This window comes from Sceloporus occidentalis, unplaced genomic scaffold (assembly GCF_023333645.1).
Source record: "Sceloporus occidentalis isolate IW3139 unplaced genomic scaffold, rSceOcc1.0.p SCAF_4, whole genome shotgun sequence".
Taxonomy (NCBI): Eukaryota; Metazoa; Chordata; class Lepidosauria; order Squamata; family Phrynosomatidae; genus Sceloporus; species Sceloporus occidentalis.
Genome location: NW_028316984.1, coordinates 98,747,510 through 98,768,817, shown reverse-complemented (window position 1 = coordinate 98,768,817; position 21,308 = coordinate 98,747,510). Strand labels below are relative to the sequence as shown.

The 21,308-nt window shown below is 40.4% G+C and overlaps 2 protein-coding genes across 2 annotated transcripts in view; one reads left to right on the top strand and one right to left on the bottom strand.

The window, feature by feature from the left end:
* The window catches only part of TMEM86A (transmembrane protein 86A), a 108,032-nt gene that overhangs the window by 73,709 nt on the left and 13,015 nt on the right, over positions 1 to 21,308 (top strand). The gene's annotated exons all lie outside the window — the stretch shown is intronic.
* Positions 1,102 to 21,308, bottom strand: part of IGSF22 (immunoglobulin superfamily member 22) — a 52,164-nt gene continuing 31,957 nt past the window's right edge. The window contains exons 15-23 of the mRNA XM_089521019.1: positions 20,033 to 20,335; positions 17,638 to 17,811; positions 16,310 to 16,438; positions 12,301 to 12,597; positions 11,350 to 11,438; positions 6,785 to 6,977; positions 4,135 to 4,434; positions 2,381 to 2,707; positions 1,102 to 1,236 (exon numbers count right to left, since the gene is read on the bottom strand). Of these exons, the coding sequence (XP_089377145.1) occupies positions 1,169 to 1,236; positions 2,381 to 2,707; positions 4,135 to 4,434; positions 6,785 to 6,977; positions 11,350 to 11,438; positions 12,301 to 12,597; positions 16,310 to 16,438; positions 17,638 to 17,811; positions 20,033 to 20,335 (1,880 nt within the window). The 3' untranslated portion in view covers positions 1,102 to 1,168. The remainder of the gene's footprint in view (positions 1,237 to 2,380; positions 2,708 to 4,134; positions 4,435 to 6,784; positions 6,978 to 11,349; positions 11,439 to 12,300; positions 12,598 to 16,309; positions 16,439 to 17,637; positions 17,812 to 20,032; positions 20,336 to 21,308) is intronic.

Below are 21,308 nucleotides of genomic sequence, written 5' to 3'. Positions count from 1 at the left end.
ACAGGAAGCTGATGATCTGATACCAATTTCATTAAAGACCAGTTCAGATACAGGCATCCTGCAATCCACTGCTTTTGGCTCTTAAAATTTGACACTTTATTTGGTTTTGGCAAGTTACTAAATCTGGGCAACTCACATGCTCTCAACCTCAGGGAAGGCAATGTCAAACCTCCTCTGAACAAAGCTTACCAAGAAAACCCATGGTAGCATCTCCTCAAGGTTGCCGTAAGTCGGAAACGAATTGTAGGCCCACAGCAACAATGACAAATACTCTCACTGAAGTGCAGCTGAAATGGTTAGTTTTCCACCACTCCAGGGATGGTGTGTGTACTTAAGAGAATTTAGTTTGCACTTTAGCAAAACAATATCTTTACTATGTGCTTAATGTGGCTGTGGTACATGATGCTCTCTAATAAAATACTACTAATGGTTGCTGCTAATAAAAATGAAAAAATGGACACTAGAAACCATTTCTTGTTCACTAACTTTTAACACCAGTGAATGATCAGAGATAGGATTTAAGTGGAACAAAAAGAAAAGGAAAGGCAAAAGACAATGGACGTTATCAGACAAGGGAAATTGGAAGTATAATCCAATGGCAAACCGAACACAATCATGGGGTTTAATGTTATTGCGTGATAGACTACCACATGCAATTTCAGGCAATGGGAAGTCAGTCCAAACGCAATCAGGGGTTTCACGTTATTGCGTAAGAGGTGATCACACTCAATTTTGGGCAGTGGTAAGCTATTTTCGGGCAATGGGAAGTCAGTTCAAACTCAATTCGAATTCATGTAAATTCACTGAACTAGCGAATTCACGTGAATGCGTTCTGCCCCCACTTTCTTTTCATTCGAAATTAAGAGAAATTCCTTCCATGTGATAAACTCCAATGAAAAGTCTGTACAGGGTTCTTTTAAAGTTCCAGAATAAGGTCTTATTAAGTATTGGCAATATTGTTATTTATTATCATTTTAACATCTGATAACTTTGTAAGCAAAGCACCTGCCCCCATGAAAGTCTCAGAGTGAAGACACTATTCACCAGCATTTCAGTTAACAGTTACAAGCGGTAATACAGTCATATGCTGCTTAAGCCATGCACAGCCAAAACAAAAACATCTGAATTATTCCAAATGAATTTAAAATCTGTTTTCTGTCCACACTGTTCACATGAGATGCTTTGACTTCTGCAGGCTGTTGGTTACTGAATCCAGAAGGCTTTTATCATCTTTATCTAAAAAGGGAAAGTGATAAAATATTAACACATGGCACATGGTTTGTTATTCAGCTCATGGAAAATTATATTGAAGCTAGCCTGGTCAAGATCTAAAGTCAGGCATGCAGTTCCTGACTCTCTGGTTTTAGGTATCATCATCATTAAATGTTTATTGCGCTAGCCAAAGGCCATGACAAAAAGCTTATCAAAATACATAAAACATTTGAAAACAAATGGCACAAAGGTACAAAGGGTGAAAAACATTCCAGGTTTTAGGTATATTATGTCCCTACCGACCCCCCCCCCCCCCAAATTTTCTAAGAAGCTCACAAAAGACAAGGGAGACCAGACCAAGCTCCCTGTTCCTCCTCATCATCCAAAGCCCTGTTAAGATATGTATAGATGCCACAGATCCAGCCCTGTGTTAAGCAGTGCACCAGTTTAACAGGCAGCATCTGATAGGGGCATTTCTCCAACCAAATAATCCTAACTGAGTAACCAATGCAATTAACTCATTGATTCTTTGTCACACTTCTCCTTCCATCATGTTTTTTGGGGGATAGGACAGATGGGGCAGAGAAACTATTCCCATATTGACAAATCTGCTGGGTCAGTCTGGATTATTGCAGCACAAAAATGTGAAGCAGCTATAATGCTCCCCATTTCAAAATCTGCAGATGTTTTTAAAAGATGATACATCTAAAGCAGAAGTGGGCAACTGTGGACTGGATGAGGCTCATTCTCCCCAAATGGTCAGCACCATTCCACTTAATTGCACTGAATGTATTGCCATATCACTTCTGGCTGCCTTTTTGGCCATCTTTAGTCTTTTATAGGGTTTTTGGGGAGACGGGGGAGGAAGTAAATTGCTGCATTTTCTGGCTAGTTATGGATGCATTTGGCCAGCTTTTGGGCCAAAAATTGTCTGAAAATTGGTGCAATTGTTTTAAAACTGTGGGTGCTGCAGGGGCCACATTTTGGGGTCGCAAGGCCCATGCAGCTAATGCGCTACTCTTAAGTTACAGTTACTTAACAGTTGCTGTTACTTAAGTTACTGTTGTAAATTACCTTGAAGAGTGAAGTTGTAGTGTAAATTAAAACATTCAATACAGCACAACAAACCAAAGTATTGTTGTGCAGTAAACTGAAGGACTCAACTTACCATACACAGTCAATGTGCAGTTACATTTTTCATGGCCAAGCTCATTCTCAATTAATATGGAGTACTCTCCACTGTCCTTGGCAGTGCAAGTGGGGATCATCAGTGTGCAGACTCCACTGGTTGAATTGTACCAGAATTTAGAATTGGCTGTGATGTTGACATTCCCTTTGTACAACGTAACCACAGGGCGAGGATTGCCCAAGAATGCACAGCTCATGGTGCAGTCATGGCCCCGGCGCACTGCATGGTTTTTCAATGGAGTGATGAAATGGGGAGCATGGCGCCAATCTCGTTCATGATATTCCTTCATCGTGGCATGGAAAAGTTCTGTTAACAAAACACAGTGATTAATTCTAATTTCAAAAGATGTTTAGTTCAACTGGATATTCAGAGACAATGTTCAGCAAAGCATAGACATTGGACTGGGACTTGGGAAGTTCTGGTTTTAGTTCCCATTCAGCTACTCCATTCATTGGGATAGTCACACTATCTCAAACTGACATAATTCATAAGATTGACATGAGAGGTATCTGGGAGCAGCAGAGTTGTGTAGATTACTTTGAACCCACTGAAGGAAAAGCAGGGTACAATCAAATACAATCAATCAGTCAGTCAGTCAATCAATCAGTCAATCAATCTATAGAAATGGGACAGAAGGAAGGAGAACTTGGAAACATTATTTTTCTTTTTTCTTTTTTGGCTTGAGCTGGGGAGTACTGGAAATTGTAGCCCCCAACGTCATGAAGCAAACAAGTACTCTATACAGGACATAATTAAAAAATTAGCTCTGCAAAATGTAACGCTCACTGGTTTAGACGGTTTTAAAAAGGAATGAAACAAATCCATGGAGGAGAAACCATAAAGATTGTAGAGAATCTTCAGACAGAATGACTAAGAATGTTTATGGGTGGGCTAGATGTGGACTCCCAAGCCCTGACACTGCAGAAGTCTACAAGAGGAAAGGATAAAAATTTCAAACACTACAGAAGCTGCAGTGCTGTGTCTAGTCCTATGTTTCCAAACCATTCCCTCCTCTTTCTGCATGGGATTTAGGCACTTAGGCTCCCGTGTGATAAACTCCTGAGCAAAGTTACAACATGGTATGAAGTCTGCAGACAACTGAACCTCTTTGTTTGCTTGTCAGATAGCTCAGAGTGGGCTGAAGGTGGTATTACTGCTGACAATAGTCCCTAACTCTTTTGTGAAGCAGCTTCTTCCTCAAACTACTGATTCTTCTCTGTTCCAAAACCAAAGCAAGGCCTGCTGGAAGAAAACAAGCACAAGGAGTTCTATCAAGTGAAAAGAAATAAATTAAATGAACCCTAATGCATGTGCTTATAAAACAATTGGCTCCACATTCCCTGTAATTTTAGCGATCAGTGAAAGTTCCTAGTGGTTTTTCTGAGGGTAAGGTGCTACAAGCTACAGCTAACAAAACAAAACAAAACTCCAACAGGTCTGTTTGAATGTTTGATTGTATGTGTGCCAAATCTTGTTTTACTTTTTCAGCTTGTTTCTTGGCAAAATGAGCATTCATCATATAGCCAAGCACTAAAAGATGAACACTTCCTTATACCAAATTTGAAATAATTATGAGTTTCAGATTTTTTCCTGCTTTCAGCTGTCTTAAAAGTGGACTGTCCATCTCTGTTGTAAAGAACCCATTGCAAAATTCTAAACTGAACCAATACCAGCTTAGAGCCACGACAACTCTGTCTCACTACATGCAGGATCATTCAGACATGCATCCTTACCTTTGTCTTTGTTGATATGCCAGGAATCCTTTGAATCTAAAGGATCGCTGTCACCAATATCATTCCGGGCAATGACTCGAAAGAAATATTTCCTGCCAGGAAGCAGGCCTGTGACTGTGTACTTGTTGCTATAGACTTTCTCTGCTGCTGTGAACCAAGTGGCAGTGCTAGTGTCACGTTTCAGGATGACATAATGGGCACCACTATCCTCCTTCACATCTGGAGAGTGATCCCATTTTAATGTTACGGTATTTGGCACCTCCTCAAGCAGGTTTAGGTTGGTAGGTGGTCTTGGGAAGTCTAAGGCAGAAATATGGAATGTGAGACAAACCTCTCTCTCTCTCTCTCTCTTTTGACAGCAGTCTGTCTCTCCAAATGCACAGACAGGTACCTACTGCCCATGTATTATTTCCCCCCCAGCAAGAATAGAAACACAACATACATTATATGATCCTACAACCTATTTTCTGCATTGTAACATCTTATGAAAACATTGGATTGACCAGTTCTACTCATTATCATTCATACCTCCTCTACAGCAATCTCCTTGGCTCATTAACAGAAATGTTGCCCATAATATTTGCTACTTAGTGTCATTAAAATGACAAGAGCACAGAGCAATAGCTAGAGGCAGAGAATACTCATTAAAGCTTACCAATCAACTATTGGATTATTTCCTTTCATTAGCACATAACAATGATTTGGCCAGGAACATTTAGATTTCCTCAGACCTAAAATATGATGCACGGACTGAATCAATCTCCTCTTCTACAGTGGTATTCCTGCTATCATTCGAGATGTATATCTATCATTTAAAAAAGTGTTTTCCTTCACAATTACAGTGGGACCTTTTGTATCTGTTGGGGTTTGGTCCAAGGACCTCACTTCTTATGGATACCAAAATCTATGGATGCTCAAGTCCCATCATATATAATGGCATAATAAAATGGTGTCCCTTATATAAAAAGGCACAATCAAGGTTAGCTCCCTCCCTCTCTCTCTCTCTCTCTGGTCATGGATGGGTGAATCCAAGTATGCAGAATCCATGGGTATGGACGACTGATTGTATTCTTCTTAGACAGACATTATTTAGATACAATGTATTTTTTTTAGATTTACACAAATTTAGTCAATTCAACTTAAAACAATAATTAGTTGATTAAAGCAGTTTTCAGTAAGGTAATAAATCAATTACTGATTAAACCAATGGATCAAACCATTGATTAAGGTAAGATTTTATTGGTCAAACCACTGTTTGAATATTAGAGATAAAGAGTGTATTTAAAGCTTGGAAAGATTTTGCATAAAATAGAAATTCTGCTTTGTAGCAATGGGAACTTTTGAATGGAAGAAGAGCTCTGGTGTACCATATAGGTTAAAAGAAATATAGCACTCTCCTTTGCATCCTGGAGTAAGAGCATTTGTGCATGTGCTATTCCCAGTCTGAGGTTTTGTTGCCAACTCAGAAATTCAGTGGAAATTCTGCCAAATATGCAGAGTTATTCTGGCATGGACAGAGACATCCTGATGCAGTCACTTAGGTTTATCTATGTTGTGTTTAGATGATGCAAACAGATATTATAATAGGAGTGCCATCTCAGAAGAGAAGCAGTATTTGATGCATCATGTTTTAATGACAACATCTGATTGTTGTCTGCTATCTGATGGATCCTATCTCTCCATATGAGATTGCCTAGGCCCTAAGATCTACAGGAGAGGCCCTTCTTTCAGTCCCACCACCTTCACAGGTACCGTTGGCAGGGACACAAAATAGGGCTTTCTCAGTTGGTGCCCCTAGGCCCTGGAATCCCTTCGCAAGGGAGGTTTAAACATCCTCTACTTGCTATCTTTCTGTTGGCAGGAAAAGGCTGCTGCCCCACTATAGATATAAAGAAGTTTGGTGTAGTTTTGTAGTTTGGTGGGGAATCAGAGCTCTTTGAAAGGGAAGGCTACATAGCTCACAAAGCTACAGATGCCAGAATTCTATAGCGTTAAGCCATGGAAGTTAAAGTAGTGTCAAATTCCTTTATTTCTGCAGTATGGCATCAGCAAAAACTTTTTAAAAAATTCTCACAGGTTTTGAGAATGAAAACTTAAAGGAAAGAGCTTTCAAGAGGGTGCTGAGTCACTTTAAACTGTACTGTTTTAAAACTACTTTTTATCTTCTTAAGAGTATGTTTTAAATTGGTTTAACACAATTAATAGTTAATTAAAACAGAATTAATTTTAATTATGACCTTTTCATATGTAAGCTACCTTGAGCCTTGGTTTTTGGGGAAAGGCTGGGTATAAATAGTGGTGATAAGAACAACATTTAAGAAACCTAAATATTGTTGATCAAATCACTCATATGATAACAGAAGGAAGTAATTTGACAGCTGATTGGTGAACTGGGTGTTTGCTTTAATGAGTTTTTTTCTACCTCTAGCTACTGCTCTGTGCTCATGCAATTTTTATGACACTCTATAACAAACACTGTGGGAAGGATGTCTACTAATGAATGTGAAGATTGCTATAGAGGAGAGAAATGCCAAAGCCTGATAATGAGTGGAACTGGTCAATGTACCATTCTACTGAGCAGATAAGATGCCGTGGAGTACAGTATCCCTTTCACCTGTTCCTCCCACACTCTCTAGACACACTCTTGTACCTGTCACTCGCACATGGATGTCATAGTGGGCTTCCCCATAGTCATTACTGAGCACAATACGGTAGAGTCCAGAATCCATGCGTCTGGTGCTGTGGATGAGGAACTGAGAGTGGTTCTTGCCTTTAGTGATGCTCTCTCTCCCCCTTGTGGGAACTCCATCCTTTTGCCAGACCACATTTGGGGGAGGGGAGCCCTGCCGGAATAAAAATGATGCAGGTGATGTAACTTCTCCTACCTGTTTTTCACTCAGTCCTTCTCATCTAACTCATCTTCATCTGCTACTTGTTGTATTCAGTAATAGCACACAACACAGGGGAGGGAGCAGGTAAAGGGACACAGGAAGAAACACACTGGAGAAGCTGCCACCACTGCCTCCACTTAAGATCGGAATGACAATATTGTGGCCCTCCAGATGTTGTTGCTGCAGCCCCCAGTGTTGAGGAATGCTGGGATTTGCCATTTAATAGGTTCTGGAATTCATGCCCCTAACTAACTGGAATTCCTGCCCCTAATGAAAGATGCATCTGAACTACACAGTTAAAGTGATTTAATCTTCACCTCTTCTCTTCTCAGGATTAGTACTTTCTAAGTATTTAACTGAATTAAACATTTCAGGATTCAACAGGAGACAGCCATGACAATTAAACTGATAGGCTATAAGAGTGGATTGAAAATTTAAAGGATGGGGAATTATTCATCAGTTAAGGAGAGCAATAAATGCTTTGAAAGTAGGTCTACCAGGGGCTGCATGCCATCAAGAGCAATGGCAGGCAGGGCCAAAACCAAACTGGGCTCTCCACTACTTTTTTCTCTCCCTTTCTCACCTGTCCCACTTCACACTGGTGTAGTTGAGGGTGGCGGCAAAATGAGGGAATTTCCCCCTTAAATAACAATTCTATCCCCTCACTGAAATTTTCTTTCAGTCCCCAAATGTCTACCATTGTAGAGACTGAGATATTCAAAATTCTTTGAGCCTAGGATTCTTACATTGCCATGTCACATTCCCTCAAGTAACTTTGTCTGCCCTGTTCCTTCTCTGCCTAAAATGTATTTCTAGATAATCAACTGAAGCTTTAAGTTATTGCAATGCCAGAAATTTGGGGACTGAAGGAAAATTTCACAGGGAGAGGGAATTGCTATCATTTGGACTCCTACTGGTAGATTCACCTCTGGTTCACCCACTCCACCTCCTATTTACCTGTACAGTAGTGCTAGACCTTTTCACACTGCACAATCAATGTTCTAAGATTCCACTTTAACTTCTTATGCAATCCTGAGAATTGCAGCTCTGAGAGGAGTATTTAGAATTCTCTGCCAAAGAGCACTAGGGCTTCCCCAGTCTAGTGTGAAAAGGTCCACTACTCTCTATCTTCCAAACACTTCATCCCACCTTTTCTCTTTCCCTCTCTCCTCACCACTTTCTCTCTTGCTTTCCCTCTTCTTCCCTCTGATACACCCTGTTCTCTCATTTGCCCAATCCTCACCTATAAGGCTGCCTGGGAGGAACAGGTTGTTCTTGCCAGAAGTCTAAACTGATTGTTTGCACAGAGCATTTGAAATAAGTCCAAGAAGCATAGGTTCTCTTAAAGGGATAGGGAGATTCTCCCTTGTGACCTCTGCCATCCCGAAAAGCTGTCAGGAGGAAGACTTTGGTACCCCTGCAGTTAAATCATCAGAGGAAGCAAAGCAAAGCTTTTGTGTCTTTTGTTAAGTTATCTTTTCCAGTCCTACAGTCCTGCAGACACCAAAGACAACAGAATCACACCCACAGAGAAACAACATGAATCCTGCCTAACTTCACAGTCATTCAAACCACCCCGGGTAAAACTTAACAAGCTTTAAGAATCCCCTGCAAGTAAACCACGAGGAATAACACTGTGGGATCCTCTTTGACAAAGCTTTGTAGCATAGATTTGTTTGGAGAGGAGGAGATTATAGGGTTCCTAAAGCCCTGATTAGTTTGGCATCCCAAACCAGCATTACTCTGTATTACTGTGATTACTTAACAGAAAATCATCCATGTTCAAAATGCTGCCCTCTGCTTTGGCAATTATTGCTAGTCTGGGTGGGTCACATGTATGATTTCTTAAAGTCAGACTAGACATTATATTGATTTTCTTTGTGTTTCATGCATCTGGGATGTGTTTGAGTAATGGAATCTGGATCTCAATGCATGGAAAGGAATCCATGCATTTTAAACTCCTCCTCCTGTACCATGATCCTTATAAATCCATACCTCCCTCTTTCCTCCCTGCTCCCCACCCCCAAAAATCCTGGCACCAATACTGGATTTCTTGCTGTGGTGAACAGCATCCTAGAGGATCAAGACATAGAAAAAACCAGGGGGTGTATCTCCAGCCTGCATCCCAGGATCTTCACTGTGGCCCACCAACCCTTAACACAGATTGTCTGAAGCCTCCTCACTAGAGATCCTCATATAAGATGCCCTTCTTACACCATTGCTAGCAGGAAGAAAAAAATCAACTGCACCATGATTCCAGGATATGGGTGTCAGTGGGTATCATACCCTCTAACTATCCTGATTTGGCAGGGACAGTCCTAATTAATTCTCTTCATCTCACTGTTGCAGCTGCTTTTAAAATGTCTAGCTTCTCTTTCCTCCTCTCACTTTTCCCCTTTGTTCTCAGCTTACTTCAACTGCTGCAAAGTAATTTCCCTCCATCAATTCATCAGGGAGGAGAAGAAAGGAAGAAATCTGGCCTTTCCCTTCTTGGACTCAGGCAAAAGCAAACTGTTGCAGCCTTTCCTAACTTGTATGTTAATAACTTCCACAATCTTCACCACACTCTGATATTGCTTGGCCACACATGATTTAGTTTTCATCTGTGAAATGTTGGAAGGTATGGTGTATGTGTGCATGGGGAACTTGTTTGCATGCAGCCCCAACCTCGTATCACATATGGCCCTTGAGGCCAAAAAAATTGTGAACCCCTGGGGTAAAAGGTTAAGTCTCCCTGCTTCATATCTAACCCTTACTCCCTCCAACTGCTTGATTTAAATAAAGAGACATGTTAAATGAGCAGATATGTCAAACATGACACTGGGACTTCATGCCTGCATACTCAATACATAACACCAGAAGGTACTGTACAACTTGTTCACATAATGGTGAAGCCTTGCTTCCATGAGTACTTCACATCTTTTGGATAACCAATCTGAGAACCACCCTTCTGCCATTTTGGGTGCTTATGGAAATTATAATCCAAAAAAATGGAACTTTCCCCAAGATCTAAATTTAACTTCTTTTCCCAGTGCAACCATCATTTCCCATAGTCATTCTCCTAATTTCTACATAACATTCTATGCTTCCATAGCTATGGGTTTCAATAACTCCTAAGGCAGACTTGAAGACATTACTGGGAGTAATGCAAAATGGGAAGCTCAACAGAAAGAAGTCCGTCATCAGCTATATTGTACTAAATCACTGGATTTAAATTAAATTAAAAATAAAATTACAATTAAATTAAAAAGAACAATATACCCATTATGAAATTTACTGTGTAGTAACTATTTAAACAATTTTCTCTAGAAATGTTCTTTTACACAACACAATAAATCCCAGCTTGAGTGGGAGACAAAATCTACTGTCTTTTACATCAAGTAGTCACCTACATCAACTGCCTTAATCCTTTCTATTTCCTTTAGCCAATGTTTTCTTGCAAAACAGTTTTATAATCTGCAAAAAGGCAAATCTCCCTGTATGTTTTTTTAAAAATAAAACTCCTAATCAGAACAAGTAGTTAATTTATGAAATCATCTTTTGGGAGGGTGTCTCAGTGGTTTATGATATATTACACATATGCCACCATACCACCCTGATCAAACCAGAACTTGCCTGATTTTGGAAGCTAAACCACATTGATTACTGGGACAGCCAGGAGTGATCATATTACACCAGTATTAAAATCGCTCCACAGGCTGCCAATTAGTTTCCAGGCAAGGTACAAAGCACTACATGGTTTGGGTCCAGTCTACCTACAGGATCGCCTCCTCCCATATAATCCACCATGTACATTTGGGTTCTCTGGCAAATGTTTACTCCAGTCAGCCAAGACTAGACTGGTAATCATCAGCCAGAGGACTTTTTCCTTCAGTCACGCCTAGATTGTGGATTGACCTGGCAGAAAAAAATTGACAGCTGAATATACTGTCTGAATTTAAAAGAGCATTAAAAACCATTATCTCCTATCAGGCTTATCCAGATGACTTTTAAACTGTGAATTTTAAATGTGGATTGTTTTAATATGTGTACATCTTGTTTGTCCTTTTAAACTGATGTGTGTTTTAACTGATGTCTTCTTAACTGATATTGTTTGTTCTTCCCTGCCTTGATCTGTAGGGAGAGGCAGGCGAGAAATAATAATAATAATAATAATAATAATAATAATAATAATAATACAAGGGGCCTGGTTAGCATTTGGAGGGAGAATACCAGGGAACTCCAGATAGTACTATTACCAAGCCTTACTTACAAAGTGAAATCATCAGGCACAATTTGCCTGATGAAGAAGGAGCTAACCATAAAGTGCAAAGGTATGACTTACAGTAAAGCTGGCATGGATACAGAGGGCTGTCCCAGCCCGAACAACCATGTGATTCTGTAGCCTGACAGTCAAGTCAAACTTCGGAGCAGCTACAGGACACACCAGGATGCCACAATAAAGAGAGATGGAAATAAATAATTAGACCCATTTGTCAGTCACCTATCATTTGCTCTTCAGTTACTTCTTTGTGTCTTTAAAAAGGCAGGATGGTTCAATTCATTTTGGAAATGCTGACATGGTAGCCCTGTAGTAGCACTTAGAAGTGATTTAGGAGGCATATGACACTCCCAGCAGTTTCTCCATTTTTATTTTAATTATAGCCATGGCAGACTCTGGACTTGAACAGCACACATTTGACCAGGAGGAGGAATACAAACCTTTCTGCTATTTTTCCAAAGGAAATTGTGCTTTTGTTCCAGTTGCTTTTCCACCTCTACAGAAAAATATACCTGGCCCATGTATCTTTTCCCTTGTGGAAGGACTTAGAACATAAGGAAAGGCTGACTCCCTGCACCTTTCTCTCCAGGGCTTGGAATAGTTATTTTATTGTACTACAGTTCCTAGGAATAAACCCAGTCATCTTTTTCAAAGTTCTGATTCCTTCTTGCATCATTTTCCCAACCAAATTCACAATCCCACATAGAAGAAATGAACTTTTGAAAAAGTTGGGAGCTTATGTCTAGATTGGTTCTAAGTGAGTATTATCCATGGATCTATTGAACTAATGTATGTGAGGTTCCTAGGTGGTCCCCTTTCTTGCCATGGAATGGTGTAAACCTGGACTTGTTTAGTGACAGCAAGAATGATATGTTTTCATACTAGGAATCCTTTGGCCTTTCAGATCCTTTTGAACTGCACACGCCCAGCAGCCCTAGGCAACACTCCCAGTGGTAGGACACAGATATAGTTTCAGAGACATTTGTATCTGAATGCTGAACCCTAAAGAGTTACCTGGAGGAGGCATGGCCAGGACACCTTCCTTTAACTCAATTGGTTCTCCCACACCTGCTTCATTCACAGCACGAATCCGGAAGAAATATTTCTGCCTCTCCTGCAGTCCTCCCACTGTGTAGTTGGTACCAGTTATTGGGATCTTGGTGCACTTGGACCATTCCTTGGTGTCCTCAGCTCGCATCTCCAGTATGTACCCTGAAGGTGGATCACCTTCATCTGGCTGCTGCCATGCCAAGGAAATGCTGGAGTTGGAAGAATCTGCTACATGCAAACCCTTCACCAGTCCAGGAGGCTCTGGAACAACAGCAAAACATGCATAATATTCCTTCCTTCCTCCTGCCCTTTATCCAAGGATCTCAGGGCAGCTTACAATAAAGTCAATTTAAAACAATAAATAATGAAAAAGATTAAAACGATAAAAATATGTTAAATAATTTCTCAATTAAAACTGACAATTTGAAACCAGTGAAAACAATCTTGAACAATATAACCATAAAACATGTGCAGATTGGATAAAATTAGTTTGGCCCAAAGGCTTTAATAAAAAAAGCCTATACAGTACAACATGGGTATATATTATTGGAAACATATTTGTACAGAACTGATAAACTCAACTGATTTAACTCAATGTTTTCATATATGACCAGCCATGCTATCAATGCTCCAGTTTTGTTTGTGTTTTTGGTGCAGGAAATAGTTATACAACTTGAATGACATGTTGGAACATTTGTAACTGATCTGATGCATGTTTGCCCAGAAATTTTTCCTACAGTGTTCACTGTGGCATACATCTAATGGTAGCCTCAAGGGTGGTTCACACATTTGCTATTATTGCATACTAACTAAATACCAAGCAGGTGACCTGCATGTGTGAATGAGACAAACCATAAACAGAACTTCCTCACTCTTTCACATTTCTTTAAACAAGAGCTTGGAAAAAATATCTCTTTAAAGCATAATTCCCAAAATCCCCAATTCCTGATTCTGGGAACTATAGCCCCCATGATGAACTTTTCCTAGATCTACCCACAAATTTTCATGAATTTTGCAAGCCATCCTAGATATTATGAAAAACACAGTAGGAAACTAATACACCCATAAGATGGACACTACTTTGGTTTAAACCAGGAATGGTCAGTTTTTACACACATTGGTGGGTTCATGAAATACACAGTCTTCTGGCTGACTCCTTTGCAAAGGACCCAGTTCCATGATAAATTTCCTACTTTTTAATAACTGTCAGGCCCTGTCAGTTCCTGGAACTGGGAAAACCTCAACAGACTGAAAAAAAGGGTCCCCCACACCTCAGAAGCTAGTGCATGCAGGGGATGGGAAGAGTTAGCACCTCCCCCCCCCCCCCAATATTAGAGGCTTTGTCACAGCCTCTGTGTGGGACCACTGTCCTCGGGCATTGCTAATTCCAGAGGGCAGGGCTCCCCTCTGTATACTAAGCAAAGGCTGAGGAATGTGTGCCCCTCCAGATGTTAGTGGACTGCAATGTCAGAATAGGCAATGATGAAGAACAATGAGAATTCATAGAATCATAGAATCATAGAATCGTAGAGTTGGAAGAGACCACTAGGGCCATCCAGTCCAACCCCCTGCCATGCAGGAAATCCAATTCAAAGCATCCCTGACAGATGGCCATCCAGCCTCTGTTTAAAGACCTCCAAGGAAGGAGACTCTATCACCCTCCGAGGGAGTGCATTCCACTGTTGAACAGCCCTTACTGTCAGGAAGTTCCTCCTAATGTTGAGGTGGAATCTCTTTTCCTGTAGCTTGCATCCATTGTTCCGGGTCCTGTTCTCTGGAGCAGCAGAAAACAAGCTTGCTCCCTCTTCAATATGACATCCTTTCAAATATTTAAACAGGGCTATCATATCACCTCTTAACCTTCTTTTCTCCAGGCTAAACATCCCCAGCTCCCTAAGTCGTTCCTCATAGGGCATGGTTTCCAGACCCTTCACCATTTTTGTCGCCCTCCTTTGGACACGCTCCAGTTTCTCAATGTCCTTTCTGAATTGTGGTGCCCAGAACTGGACACAATATTCTAGGTGGGGCCTGACCAGAGCAGAATACAGTGGCACTATTACTTCTCTTGATCTAGACACTATACTTCTATTGATGCAGCCTAAAATAGCATTGGCCTTTTTAGCTGCCGCATCACACTGTTCACTCATGTTCAACTTGTGGTCTACTTGGACTCCTAGATCCCTTTCACACGTAGTTTCATTCAGCCAGGTGTCACCCATCCTATATCTGTGCATTTTATTTTTCCGCCCTAAGTGCAATACCTTACATTTCTCCGTGTTGAATTTCATTTTGTTAGCTTTGGCCCAGCTTTCTAGTCTATTCAGGTCATTTTGAATCTTGATCCTGTCCTCTGGGGTATTAGCTATTCCCCCTAATTTGGTGTCATCTGCAAATTTGATAAGTATGCTCCCAATTCTGTCATCCAGGTCATTGATAAAGATGTTGAATAGCACTGGGCCCAGGACAGAGCCCTGTGGGACCCCACTGGTCACTTCTCTCCAGGATGAAAAGGAGCCATTGTTGAGCACCCTTTGGGTTCGGCCGGTCAACCAATTACAGATCCATGTAACAGTTCCTTTGTCTAGCCCACATTTTACAAGCTTGTTTGCAAGTATGTCATGGGAAACCTTGTCAAAGGCCTTAGTGAAATCAAGATATACTATATCCACAGCATTCCCTTCATCTACCAAGCTGGTAATTTTATCAAAGAAAGAGATTAGGTTTGTCTGGCATGACTTGTTTCTCTGAAACCCATGTTGACTTTTTGTGATTATGGCATTGCTACAATTGTAGTTCAACAACATCTGGTGGGTCATATATTAATCAGCCTTGCTCTAGACCTGAGCATGTGGCAAGCCAAGCTGTGTAATCAGTTGACAGCAATAGGTCTCCCATTACTATGTTCTGTTCCAGAGTATGAAAACTTGACTTAATTGATTCCAGGATGAGGACCTCCACCAAGGAAGGGTGGCCCTGCAAGAGCTACTGTAAGAACCCTCAGCTCTTGCTTGTCTCATGCTGGTTGGACATTTATCCTACTGAGTTGCTTCTGTCTTGTCTATGCTATCTCAATAGCAGCTCCCCTGCAATTTCAATAATCTCATCCTAGATGCTAACTTTAGGGGTAACCTTCCTTCTTGCTACCTTGGCATTTTCCCAACTTCAAGTCTTCTAGTTCCTGTGTTGGTAAACATAATGGGACACCAGCAAAGATGTCAAAGTTATCAGCTAAAAGTATTTAGGCACACCCAGGGATATAACATGGGGAATATATTTTTCACAACCTAAAAATGTGTCCTCTAATTATTGATATAAAATGAGTGGCAAGACTATACTATACTTTGGCTGTCTCTGCACTGCAGAAGTATTCCAGTTTGACACCACTAACTGCCATAGCTTCCTCCTATGGAATCCTGGGAATTGTAGTTTGTTGTGGCACCAGAGCTCTCTGACAGAGAAGGCTAAATGTCTCGCAAAACTACAGGCCCCAGAATGCCATAACATTGAGCCAGGACAGTTAAAGTGGTGTCAGCCTGGATTATTTCTGGATTATTTCAGCCTTTCATAGGTTTGTCTTGGTCTAGGGACTTTATCACATGGAGGAAATCTAGGGTTTAAATGGACATTAGCCCATGAAAATCGTGCAATCATGGTGAAGATTTTCACATGCATCACAATTAAAGAGAACATATCCTGGCAATGAACAGGTAATAACCAGCAACAAACCATTCAGAGATTTCCCAATGTGAAAATCTTCACCACGATCATGCGATTTTCACAGGCGAATGTCCATTTAAACCTCCTCTTTTCCCTGACCCCACCCCCCCCCCGGGTGTGATAAAGTCCTGAGTAAAAATGTTCTGTTGTTCTGTAACCTCCTGGGGTTTATACTGTTGTAAAGTACATTGCCAATAAAAGATTATGCACTCAGAATATGATGTGCACTAGGAATCAGTTAAGTGGAGAGACATACTGATGGGATCTCTTGCCACAACAGAGTTGGAAGCGCTGCTGGGGAGTCCAGGGCCTGCTCGGTTCACTGCTATGACACGGAACTCATATTCTGTATCTTCCAATAAGCCGTCCACTTTGCATTTAGTATCTAGATATAGGAAGAAGACTTAAAATTAAACAAGGTTCAAAATGAACAAGCAAGGCTGTTTCTCCAATAAAAACACATTGGAAGCAGCTATCTTCCTATTCAAGGAAAATGAGGAGTTTTTTAAATAAAACAAAACACAACAAAGCTGTGATAGAGTATGGCTTTTTGCTGCCCCCTTGCGGCCACAATTGCAGCTTCATGATGACAGAGATCTGTAGTACTTTCTCTTAGGCTGTGTTCCCATTATGATTTAAAGTGAATTGTTGATTGGGTTATATGACCATCATTCCCATTTGAAACCAGTTCTGATCCTACTGTGATCAGTTTCAATCATGATGAAATGAGGCAAATGCAAAAACCCCGCTCTTTCCTGACATTAGTTCTTTGGTGGTTCTTTTGAAAAGTATCGATTCTGAAGTGTGTTCAACAAGTGGGAAAAACAGATCTGAACTGCATCATTCTGGAGAGGAGGGACAAATGGCAGAGGGGTGTTTACCATCCCTCCTCAGTCTTTGGTAGATCCACTATCCCCCCTCCCTCAGCACTGCCTTTGTGCTTGTGGTGTGACCTATGGGCGCATGGCTTTTTTTAAAAAAATAAAATTGATAGAAGATTTGATTCATTGGTTTTGCAACTACATGCAATTACCCAGGCAATCCAACAGTAGCTCATAGTGAGGCAAGTAATTGCAAAACCAATGAATTGAATCTTCTCTCAATTATATATATATATATATATATATATATATATATATATAGAGAGAGAGAGAGAGAGAGAGAGAGAGTTCCCAAGCCGGGCTGCCCGGGCTGCCACTTATGTCACTGATGATGCACAGATGATTGACATGCATTTTAAAGCAGCGCAAACTAGTGGGGATGACAATCATGCCGAAAAAGAAGCGATTACAAAGGGATAATGAAAAGATCTGCTTTCATAGTGGGAACGATGGACCTTTTGGAATTGATTTACTAACAAGGACCAAAGGCAAATCGCAAACTGCTTTAAATGTAAGTGGGAATGAGTCCTTAGCTTCACCACTTTCAGAGGCACATTTCGTGAAGCTGCTCTCAAACTCTGGAACTCCCTTTCAAGAAGTTCTAAGCAGGATCTGCTGCCTGAGACTACTACTTTATTCTGCCTCGGACTATATAATATCTGTGTTGTGATGGACATGGTGGGATTTAGAGCAAACTGCTGACCTTGTATTAGTTCTTTGGATACTGGGACCCAAAGGTGGCTGCCTTTTTTCCTTCTTTCTACAATATACCCCATTACTGGGGAGCCGCCATCTTTAGCAGGAGGATTCCAGGTAATGGTAATAGCTTCTTTGCTAACATCAGTAACTTGAGGTTGAGAAGCCTGTCCTGGGGGATCTGTAAAGAGTTGTAGTACAGGTCAATTAGAGCAGGCACAGAAGTAGTTTTTCTTTCTTTCTTAGATGCTTGTCTATAAGTGTATACATACTATGGATGGAAAGAATATTCCTAATTATTGGTTGAAAAGCAGTTTTCTTGACAGTTGGGAAACATTATCAGGAAGAAGAGTGAGAACTTTGCCCAATTTTCTCCTGATATTCAAACTTTCCACAGTGTTGTGGAAGGATTATTTTGGGGAGAAAAACACATGGTTGTGTGTGTGTAAAAATACCTCTTTTTTTTCTACACAGAAAACAGATGTTCTGTGCACCTCCTCTGATCTCCACATATTATTTTTATCAGCAGAATATATTCTCTACAGCACTAGAGGATGTTTCAAATATAGGGAGAATACTACAGGAGGATATTCATTTTCTCTTGCACTAGGGAGAAAACTATGGTAACTATGCATGTAAGGGATGAGATAGTTGAGGATATTCACCCCTAATTACACAAAAGATAAAGCAATGCAAACATTCAGATACAACAGACAAAAACTTTATAACCTTCAAAACATGGACTAGCCATGAAAAACACACTGTGGAATGCTAGCATATGCAAGCAGTCCTGGCAACATAAAACAAAACAGCAGGACAGAGACCCTTTGTATTTTACTAGTGGAACTGCAGTACAAGAATAACTTGGATTATTTGAAAACATCATGGTGATTTGGTCACCTGACTATACATATGACTTCTCCACATTGATTCAGTGTTTTCCCATCTTATGGTTGGACTGTAGAAGTATTTACTATTGTATAGATAGATATTCCATATGGTGTTTTTCATAGCTAGTTCATGTTTTGAAAGTTGTTTAGTACTGATAACACCTGCAGTGGTTTCTTTTCCTTGTTATCATTTTGATAACAGAACACAATACAGTTTTCTTGTTATAAGTATTTGTGTGTGGGTATAGCAGGTTAATAAAAAGGGATGTGTGTGTGCACGTGTGTGTGTGTGTGTGTGTGTATTTCAATAAGCCCTAACTCAACATCCGTTAGTGAACAGCTGAGTGGATTCTGGTATTTTCTTTTTTTATTCCACTTTAATTGACTACATTCTAATGAATCCTGGGATTTGTCATTGGGTGACATATTAAAGCTCTCTGATGGAGAATTTTAAAGGCTCTTCCCTAAACTGCAAATCCCAGGATTCCATAGGATGGAGCCGTGTTAGTTAAAGAGATATATAACTGTATAGTCTAAAATGGCTCCAAGTGTCTCATAAGGTGGCTGTTATTTCAAAGAATAAATATGACTACCATCACCATGAGTCAGAGCAGCATTGAATACTGCAAGAGGGAGAGGAAGCAGAAGCAACCCACTATTTCTGTTCCAGTCCTTCTCCCAGGAGATCCAAAGTAGAACATTCACCATTGTTTTATGAAAAACACATTTCTGTACCAATGTTGTGGCACAAAACCTTAAGTCCCCAAATGTGAAAAATCATCAAATCCTGTGCAAAAAGTGTTATTGTCTCACCCAGTAGGAAGAATTTTTTTAGGATGTTTCATTTGTGTGTGAGAGAATTGAATAAGTAAAGATTTACATCCTAGATATGACGTCTTAGTCTGCTTCTTGGAATTGTGGCTTTCTTTGATGCACACGACTAATATATTTAAGTAGGAGAACAAAATAAATATGTAAATATGGAACTAAATAAAAAATAGGTGTTGGTCACAAAATGACCAATGCTGTCATGGTTTTTTTAAAATATATATGCATCTTCATACATCCAAAAACTTAACAATTACATTTTGGGTTTCTATATCACAGGGAAGTCTAGAAATCTTAGTAGATTGTAGCCAGTCAGGTCTATCCACTAAGAAATTTCAATAAATTAGTCTCTCTCTCTGTGGCAGTTTTCAGATGTTATGATCTAATTAGCTCAAGGGGAACTGTGATTAAAGTTAAATTAACACAGCAGGGCCAATGCCAAACATGAATTGGACAGCATGCTACAAATGTTTATTCTGTCCCTCCTTCAGTCAATACACCCCTAAATAGTTCTTTTTGAGAAGTATGGTGATTAGACTATTACATCAAAATCTGTGAACATCCCTCAAAGAGCAGTTAAATAATCTTCCTTTCATGCTATCTCATCTCAAGACTAATGGATTTGTCCAGTTCATACAAATTTAAGCCATATGGCAATCTGATCTAGCATGCTCAGGTGCTTACCAATAGGATCTCCAGCAAAGATTTCTTCTGTCTCTAGTGGCTCACTTGCACCCTCAGAGTTCACAGCCAGGATTCGGAACTGGTAGGCTTTTCCTTCTTCCACCTTGTCTGTGGAAAATGTGGTCTGCTTGCTATCAACTTCACCAACTTTGATCCAAGACTTCTTTCCAACTATCCTCCGCTCAATAATGAAGTGGGTCACCTGCTTGCCTCCATTGTCCTTGGGTGCTTTCCATTTCATTTTGACACACTTTCCTGTCTTCTCCAGGAATTCTACTTTCCCTTGTGGTGGCTTTGGTTTGTCTGAAAGAGAAGACGAGGAATGAGAAGAGTGGCAATGGTCACAACAATCTGAACTCTAAACAAGATCTTCAGCCCTTCATTTGCATCACAATTTGGTCTTAGACCAAGCTTCACCAAGCTCATGCCCTCTAGGTGCTTTGGAGTACAACTCTCAACATCCCTGACCAAAAGCATGTTGTCTGGATCTGCATGTCATTCAAGGTGGCTTACAACCACTGTATACCAGGTTGAAAAAGGCTGATGTCTTGACACTGAGTAGGGACATATATCCAATTGCTAGGCTATAGGATCCAAAATGGTATGGGATATTACTATTGAGAAGAATCAGTTTAATGACACGTTGAAGTTACCATAACTGGACAGTGGTAGGATGATGACTTGAAAGCACAGTAAGAGAGCATCATTCTACTATTATTCAGTTGTGGATGGCTTAAGCATGTGATTATATTCATTCTTATATGGAATCAGTTTCTCATGCTTTTGCCTCTATTTGGACAGCATTTCTAGGGTAAGAGAATGTGGAATAGTGTGTGGAGGAATGAGACTGCAGTGACAGGCTCTTTCCCCATCTGCCCCCCCCCCCCAAATTCTGTGGACTGCAGTCAAGTGTACACACAAGTATCAATTGTATGAGACTGTCTGCATTAACTGAGAAACCTACAAAAAAGAAGATGGGTCTCATGGGCAAGTCATCTCATGAGTAACTCTGTATGTGAACAACTTGAGTAGACTTTGCAAGCATACAAACAGTGAAATCAATGTGAATAGGTCAAGGGGCCTGTTGGTTGTTGTTGTTGTGTGCTTTTGATTCACTTCTGACATATGGCAACCTTAAGGTGAACTTCTTCTGAAGTTTTCTTGGCACCATTTGTTCACAGGGGGTTTGCCCTTGTCTTCATCTGAGGCTGAGAGCGTGGGACTTGCCCAAACTAACCCAATAAGTTTCCACGACTGAACAGGGATTTAGCCCCTT